Here is a 9,008-nt window from a genome sequence, read left to right on the forward strand (position 1 = left end):
ATTAGGCCTTTAGATACAGCCCTTACATTGATACACAGCTAAAGGGTTGCTGTTTAGGTTTCAAACTAAATTGAATCAAGTTGATGGAAGCAGCGGCCCTCAGAATGAAGGTCGGTTCCCAGTGTGATACAGTGAAAACAGACATCAATATTAAAAACACAAGAACAGTACAAAAGGCACCTCACACCTCTTGGGTGTGAGAACCTGGCAAGACTCATTGGACCTCTGTAACCCCAAAGTGTTACACGCCTTTACAGAAGAAGTGATGTTCAGTGAAGTTATCTTTCCGTAGTAGGAAGATGGCATATGACTGTGTTACTTATTAAAAATAAAATAAACACTTGGAGTGTATTGGCTGACTAGTATAACTCAAACTACACCACAGAGTGATGTCTGCACATCAAACCAGTGACTACTCTTTTCATCCATTCTTGAATCAACTTACCCTTAACTTTTTCTAATCTTTTCCTCAACCTTGCTTCATTCACTTTTTTTATTCAACTAGCCAACCGCAATGCAGAACCTGGACATGTTCGTGAACAGCTGGACGACGGCCAATCAGAGAGGGTATTCCCACCCTTCACTATTTCTGATTAGCTTAAACCACAATATGGGCATAGGAGAGATGTCCAGTGTTTGAAACTTTTTTCTTTCTTCCTCAAATGACTGGGAATTCAAAATGTTGCTAGGTGCGCTATTGAGAAATCAGGTTGCATCCAGAGCCTTGCTCAGAGTGAGACTTCCCTGTGTAGAGTGAAATAGTGAGAAAGAGGAAACAAGTGAGGCTCACACCAGATGGATCAGAACCCTGTGTTTATGTTTCAAGCTCATGCTTTCCATTTAAAGTCCTATAAAGTTGAAAGTTTCTCTTGCAGGTCTAACCTTTCTCATCTCCATCCCCAGGTGGAAATCCATAAATGGGCAAGTGATACCTGCATATGGATTAGGTTTATTGTCAGAAAAAAACAGCACATAATCTGTTTTTCAGTCTGGTGGGCAACATGGTCGAAGCAAACTATCTTTTCTGTCAGAAATCCATAACTCTGCAGGATGTTCTCATCAGCCAATCAGAGAGCATGAATCTTACCAGCAGGCCCCCTCTGCACTCCTACTCTACTACCCCTGCTTCCCCATGTCCCTCAACGATTTTTTCCTCCTCCAGCAACAAGCACATACACACCCTGCCTAGCAGGAGACGTTGGGTTGCCAGATGAACAGCGCTGTCATTTGTCAGCCGCATCCCAGAGGTAAAATAAGGAGATAGGCACCACAAGTCTGCATCACTGTGTGTTTGTTTGAGTGTGTGTGTGTGTGTGTGTGTGTGTCAGCTTAATTGGGCGTAGCAGAGATGTTGCAAGGAATGATCAAAAAAATTGATCCAAAACTTTGCTCGATGATTCCTGGCTTGAACTTGAGGAGCAGTGAAGGGAGAGAGGTTTGAGCTGCAGCTGAGCAAAGACGGAAAGAGATGCGGAGGAGACACAGATACAAAGGAGACCCTGATTGTAGAGAATGCTGAACGGAGTTCACACACTCAAGCTGAATACATTTCAATGTATTCATAATCATACTCACTGTGGCTACTGAAACGTGCCCAGTCGAGCTCATGTGTGTGTGAATATGTTATCACAGCGCGATGTTTATTCTCTGGAGAGAAACTGCAGCTGTAAAGCCGCTCTGCATAAAACAACACTGCCATCCAGTGGTGAGATGATGCAATTGCTCATTTCAGTTGACAGCCTCATTGGAACTTTTCAGTTATGTTGAATATACAGTCGCATCACCAAAGACACTCAACAACAACGCGTGGTGGGTTTTTTCTAATATGTGTCTAGTAGTCAATATCCGTTTTACCAATAACGCAAGTTAGAAAATTAAGGGAAGACTTTTTTTTTTTTTTTTTTTTTTACAACTGCAATTTCTGTTCAGGAAAAAATGAGGACACCTACCACATTCATTTTCAGTTTAAATGGCTGAAGCCATATTCAGACTAAAACAATAGGATTTAAACAGATTTTCTACGAATTTTGAAGGAGGTGTTTTCCGTTTTATCCACAAAACATTCACTTTGGTGTTTTCATAAAAGCTCTCACAATTAAAATAGATGTCGTCAGATCTCAAACATATAATAGACAACATAGTCTACGTAGAGAAAAGGAGAAAACAACTTCCAACTCACCTTGTTCTGACTCTTCAGGCTGATTTTTCCTAAAAAATAGACCACAAGATGCTTAAAGAAGATTCCAGAAAATCCTGTCGTAGAAAGTCTCCATGACATCGCGGTCAGGTTGGCTGTTGCGTGTAGGGCGACTTTGTAAGCACATTTCTTCACTTCCCGTTTTCAGAGATAAATAAAAGAACATTTATTTATAAAATTTCCCACTTTATTAGTTTATATTGATATAAACTAGTGTTGAAAAAGAGATATTAAAAATGTTCCAAAATCTCACCATGCACCAACCTCATCAATTATTCTGTGATTTCCTGTAACAGTCCCCTCCAGTGACAACCTAATTCAAGAAACTGATTAGCATACGTGAGCTATGGCGTTCATTAGCCTCATTATAGATTCATAACTCTGACTGAAATAGATGAGATGCTTGTAACGCGGTTTAGGATGACTAAAGTTCCATACACAGGCAGGGTTTGGTTCTCCCTGACACAAACACACACCTGCACATGGTGGCGCCTGCGATGCTATGGGCGATGTTAGCATCGTTATGTTAATGAGGCCTCTGGAAGTAATTTAGACTAAGAACTTATGCTTTGAGCTGCTAAAAAATTTTCAGCAAACATGGGGACTCAAAGGGAAGTTAATGAAAACGTGAAGAATACAGACGTAAAATTAATCCGCTGAATGTTCACCTTGTGTTAAAAATTTGTGGAAGACTCACTGAGATGCATTTGTGCTCAAAATATAAACAAACGTGTGTAAAGCTCCAAATAATTGCATTCATTTTTATTTACATATGCATTAGGAACATGGCGTCCCATTCCCTGTCATCACATAAAGAGAAATTAATCAAACCTGCTTTGTTCTACAGAAAGCAAAGGAAGAGAATGGGAGGCATTGCCATTTTTCTTAATGCAAACATTTATATTAACATACTAAAAATGCTTTGAGAGTAATTATGGATCACTGAACTATGTAGTTGTATAACCTCTGTTTTCACATCTTTGTTGAAGGATTGTGGACCCTGTTTTTTAATACCTCTCCACTTCTTGGTTGTGACTCAGAAACGCTGTGTGTGATATCAACTCACAAGCTTAAGATTGCATTAAGGTCAGTCATGTTGAAACACTCATTTGATTTCAGGGTATTTTCTCTTCAGATTAAGTATTTCTATGTATTTAAATAGATCCATAAAAAAAGGCCCAACAACATAAAATGAAAAACGTTCATACCATGAAGCCTGAGCCGATATGTGCCGGTGTACTGCGGTTTTAATTCATTATTTGGTGTTTTCTGGCAAAGACACACAGACATGGGGCCCTAAAACCACCCAACAGAGCAATGATGCTTTCATCAGTCTGTAACATGTTGCAGCATTTCTCATTGGGCCAGTCCATACCTTCTTTGGTTAATTGTAACCTCTACAATACATGCAGGATTTTGAACATTGGGACATAGGAAGGTTGTGCTGTTGATATTTTGGCAGAAATGTCTTCTAAAGCATTTTCTTTGTTGTCAAGTCTCACTCTAGCTGGTTAATGTCTGGTTAGGCTCTAACCAAGTTGGGTGTGTCTTCCAACGCATTGTGTTCCTCACAACATGGACAAGAATGTTTGAATGTGGGTGGGAACTGTGGTCAACTCTTTGATGGTGCCATGTTGCCCATTTCTATGAAATTTCTCGGTACATTTGTTCGTTGCGGGTTGCTCTGTCCAGTTGATCCTGTATTCGCACTTCTGAAAGTGTTGCCTTAGTTCATCCACGAATTAAGTCTGCTGCCAATCAAACCACTTGAGAGCTGAGGTATTTACATAAGAAAATTAATTAATTAATTAATTAATTAATTAAAAAAAAACAGTTAAAGCCACTCAAAGGTAACTGTAGAACTTCTTTGATCACTCTGAAGCTAACCATTGGTTGAGTCTGCCATTTTGGCTATTCTTTGGTCCAGTAGGACTGGCTTTCTGAGTTTTGGTTTCCATTTTAAATTTTAGGAGATAATTTTAGCGGAGCATCTTATTGTTTTCTGCCCTTGTTTTAAATTTTCCCCTCTCCAACTTTTTAATCAAAGTTTTATGGTGTTTTTTGTTTTCACAATGTAGAGCACTTTGAAGTGTTGCTAAAATACACTATGAAATAAACTTGGTTGACTGATTGAAAGGTTGTCGTTTTTCAGAAGAACATCTTGAACTACCCACTTTACTCAAATTTTCAGAGTTATGAACTATGACCCGAAATGTACAGCTTTTGCATTTGTAAAACAAAATCTTAAAAACTTGAAAGGGCATAAATATTTATGACGCAGAGGATGTGTTCACTTAGTAAAATTCAAACAGTTCTATTTTTTTGTAGCTATAAAAAGAAGGCTTTATCTGAGCAGAATTATGTTTGCGGGCTGCACAGGATCCTGTGGTTTGGTTTACACCGCTGGAAAAGTTAAAGAGCATTAAATTAGTTTGGAGCCATAAATTGTTTCAACATGCCAGGGGAGAGTTTTTTTTTTCTTTTTTCTGCCAGGGACAATCAATTTCTGGATGAGGTTTCCAGTCATGGTACAGTGCTGAGGCCTCCCTGAGTCAGTGTAATGCTGAGTGGGAGGCAGTGAAGGTATATCGACACCTGGGTGTCTGCTTGACTAATGGGGCCACAGCTGAGTGTGGATGGCTTCTATCTGGCTTCCTATCCCATGCTGGAGAAGGTCATCACTCATACAGACGGAGAGAAAGAAAGGCGAGGGGAAGATGGGCCATGAAGGTGGAGCGCTAGTGACGGAGCACAAATGAGAACCCACAAAGATGAAGACAAAGAAGGTGGATGTAAAAGATTTCTTCTGCTTTTGCTTTATCATCACCAATAATTTGGTCACAGTTAATTCATGGTTTAACATGGAGGTCCATTAGCTTTTTTATTTATATACATAGAACCACGTTGGATTGGGTTGCTAGCTTCATTAAATATTAAAATAATCATCTGGAAGCAGAATTTTGTCTCGGCTCAGGTTTACTTCGTCTGATACAAAAAGTTGTTAGACAATGTGAAACATTTGAATGAGACAACAGAAATCTGTTAGGAGCCAATGTACGAGTCCGGTTCCTACATCCTACTAAAAATGTTATACATGTATTTCAACAGTACATTTTAAATTAATGTTTTATTATGCTGACACTGTGATTCACTGGAGCACAGGCTCAGCTCTGTACCGTTACCGTGACTTTGCCACAGGCGGAGCTGCTTTTTTTTAGGGTGGACGGTTTTACTTCTTCTTTGTTTTGGTTCAGCAGGTGGTGTAGTGGTCAGTCCCTGGGGTGCGTTTTATATTCAGGTTGTAATTTAAAGTCGGGTCCTGACGCCGCTCCAGGGGGAAAGGGAATGATTCAGCACAAATGGAGGCCTCAGGTACATAAATAATAATAATAATAATAAAACATCTACCGCCATGTTAGCAGCTCTGGGATGTCATTCAACACATAAAGCCCCATATTAAAGTGCTTAATACATTTAATAATTCTGAAACATATCAGAAACTTGATTAGTTGAACAGCGAAGAACCAGTTTAATTATCTAGTTTTAATTTTTTCCTTTTCCTTTCAGAAATATTCACAGTGTGCCATTATTCCTGCATTTTACAAAAATTGTATGAAGCTAATTTCTTTCTTCAAAATTCCACACACAAATACCCCATTATGACAATGTGGGGAAAGGTTTTAGAGTAATGAAAAACAATGATAATCGTGGCTGGTATTCTGTCTGTCACCATTAATATAAAACTACTATAAAATTCAGAGACTGTTAATTAGATTAGGATTTTTTTTTAAATCAGCACAAGAAAATATACTTAGTTCTGTTTGTGTACAGCATGTATGCAATGCAGAGATTCTGAATGGATGCTCTCTGTAATCGTCCTGCTGTCCTTACGCGCATTAGCTTTCTACCCTGTGCACGGTGCATACCCAACCCCGCGTGCGCTTTGACATGTATTTTTTTTCTCCGTGATTTTGGGAACTGACGGGGAAATTAGCACATGAAAATTTAAATCTTGCATGATATGATTATTCCTAAAAAAAGAAATAATGAAAAAAGGATAATATATAAAATAGATTTAATTTCAAACATAATTTATCCAGTAAAAACGCTTAAAACACGTACCAACACGTAATGTTTGATCCAAACAGCAAAGAGTTACAGATTCAGAGGTGAAGGTTTCAGACAAGCACATCCTCTGGTCAAAAAGCAAAACATTAAAATAAATCTATGTTTAAAAAAAAAAAAAAAAACGAGACCATGAACTTCCAGAACCCTGGAGGGACACGATCCTACGTTGCCTGCCGCTTCCTCCTGGATGCTAGGTCCAAACTTTTCTGTGCGTCCGACGGTCCTGGTCCGATCCAAGAGTCTGTGGTGACGGTTTCCTCAGAGCTCTCATGCTTCAGACTGAGAGGAGACGACTGAAGAGGGGAGGACTCGTCATCGGACCCGTCCAGAGGTTCTGCAGAAAGAAACAAGCAGGCAGTGGCTCAAGAGACAGGCAGGAAAACACGGTTTCTGTTACAACACAAATGTCAGACTTTTAATATTAGACTTTTTAATGCCACCTTGAATGTAATTTAAGACCAAAAAATTATAAATACAGGTGACAGTTGGGGGATCCTGCTGTGTTGCACTGAATTTTGGTAGCTTTAACCTCCATAGCACCATAAAAGTTTTTTGGGTTTTTTTAACAGAACGCACCTAGTGTCGTATGGGTTGATAGTGAAAACAAACGTTGCCCAGGCAACGTCAATAAATTTACACATATGCATGAAGGGTGCAAAAAAACCTAGCTAGCTACCTAGTAAGAATATATTATTAAATCAATCAAATTTTTATTTGTGTAGCACATTTCAGCATCAAGGCATTTCAAGGTGCTTTACATCATAAAAACACCAAAACACAAAGAATCAACAATTGAAACATTACATTTAGTCAAGTGCCATCTTTAAATTCTTGATCGATTATGCATCTAGTTAGTGTTAGCCTCAAATAAAAAAAAACATAATAAAGATATCTGCATGCATCTCAAATGTCTACATGAAGAGTCCCACTAGAGAAATCAGCTATGTGAAACATTAGATTAAATAGTCCTACCACAAACATTTAAGGCATTTTAAGGCCTTACTTTTAGATTCGTGAATTTAAGGCTTTTTAAGGATGTGCGGCCACCCTGCATCAGCTGACCTGTCCTGTTCCGGCTCCTGACTTCACTTCCTGCCTCCTCCAGGTTCAGCCTGTCACCTGAAGGGTCGGGGTAGCTTCTCTGAACCGAAGCAGCTCGTTCCTGGAGGTTACAAGACGAGCAGAAAATTCAAGAGACGGACTGTAAAGCAAAGAGTCATACAGGTGCAGATAATGGCCACCTGGGGGCGCTGTGCCTGCTTGGCCAGTCTCCTCCTCTCCCTGGCCGACAGCTGACGGATCCTGTCCTGCTCTGGAGTTGGGGGCACCGGAGAAGCCCCGCCCAGGGGGTCTGAACACAACAAGGAGGATCGGAATAAAAACGGAAAAAAGCAAATGAAAATCTGTACCAAAACTTTACAGGGTAAATATTAGTATTGCTTTCCTGTGCTTAACGGGTTATCGGGGTGAGGTGATAAATCGATTTTATCAATTGGATTGAATTTTTGAAAAATAGTCATTTTTGTCATTTGTAATTTCTTTTTAAAAAAAAGAAAGCAAGAAAAAAAATCCATAAAAATTGGAAATCAGAAATGGTATGAAAAAAATCAGAGATTTTATTTTTTAAGCTATATCACCCAGCCATATGTATTGTATATTTGATTTCAATTTAGGACTAATAAAGTTTTGTAAAATGAACTGATCAGGTTGATTGAGTCTATATGTGATAGTTTTGATAGTTAAAGCTTCAAAAATAGACACTTAATACTGTTTAAGAATCAATTCAGAAGAAAAAGGAGAAGAAAAAGCTGTTTAAAATTAGAGAATTGCTGCAAACAAACACTAGAGACGACTTTCATTAACAATCTGCTGTACTGTCCTACCAATGAAAGCGCTCTCAGACTCCAGCAGGAAACCTCTTCTGGATGCACCACTCACACTCCTCTATAACACACACCATTGGTCACAAATCATATCCAAAATGCTACAAAGTCTCATAATTTATTTTAAAAAGCATAATTTCTCACCAGATAGTCGTTTTGCTCAGGTGGAGACAGGTCTAAATAGTCTGAAAATGAAACATGTAGGTTAGATTTTCACCTCCAGACCAACGTTACTGAATTGAAACTGAATGATGTGTTTCTACTGCAGTGATTTTCTGAAGAGGTAAGGCCTCATTTATGTTCCCAGGAAATAACTGGCGAGGAAATGAAATCATAATGTAAACGTTGATACCATCCTGGACTGTAGATCTGTGGCTGCTGTGGTGATGATAGGAGTCTCTGTAGTTCCGCCTCCTCCTACTGGCCACGCCCACTTCTTCCAGTTTGGCGTCTTCTCCAGAACCCGTCCTTGACTCTCCGTTTGCTTCAGACACGCAGACCAGTTACTGTTTGGATTTCCACTAGGACAGTGGTGGGCACACTTCCACTAATCCACTGAAAGCAGAGCTAATTTTTTTGTTTAGTGTTTTAGCTAATGTTGTAAATGTTTAGCGCACTTAGTTTACCCTAAATTAATTTTTCTGGACAAATTCTAAAGCATTAATTTACTTGTCTGTTTTATATGCTTTCAGTTGAATGAAGTTTGACATTTGTGTTGAAGCTTTGGTGGACAATGTTTATATTCATGCTCTTATTTTGAAGTGGGTGAAAACAGTTTATGCAACAGTTTCACTTCCTCT

At 39.0% G+C, this 9,008-nt stretch overlaps 1 protein-coding gene across 3 annotated transcripts in view; it reads right to left on the bottom strand.

The window, feature by feature from the left end:
* Positions 1-6,255: 6,255 nt before the first annotated feature.
* LOC103151693 (centrosome and spindle pole-associated protein 1-like) overlaps positions 6,256-9,008 on the bottom strand; it is a 15,393-nt gene continuing 12,640 nt past the window's right edge. For all 3 annotated transcript variants that reach the window (XM_016681705.1, XM_007571871.2, XM_016681704.1), the window contains 6 exons: positions 8,561-8,692; positions 8,353-8,393; positions 8,209-8,269; positions 7,567-7,676; positions 7,388-7,487; positions 6,256-6,659 (listed from right to left, as the gene is read on the bottom strand). In XM_016681705.1, the coding sequence (XP_016537191.1) occupies positions 6,487-6,659; positions 7,388-7,487; positions 7,567-7,676; positions 8,209-8,269; positions 8,353-8,393; positions 8,561-8,692 (617 nt within the window). In that variant the 3' untranslated portion in view covers positions 6,256-6,486. The remainder of the gene's footprint in view (positions 6,660-7,387; positions 7,488-7,566; positions 7,677-8,208; positions 8,270-8,352; positions 8,394-8,560; positions 8,693-9,008) is intronic.

The sequence above is a fragment of the Poecilia formosa genome, unplaced genomic scaffold, assembly GCF_000485575.1.
Source record: "Poecilia formosa unplaced genomic scaffold, Poecilia_formosa-5.1.2 Scaffold289, whole genome shotgun sequence".
NCBI classification, from domain to species: domain Eukaryota; kingdom Metazoa; phylum Chordata; class Actinopteri; order Cyprinodontiformes; family Poeciliidae; genus Poecilia; species Poecilia formosa.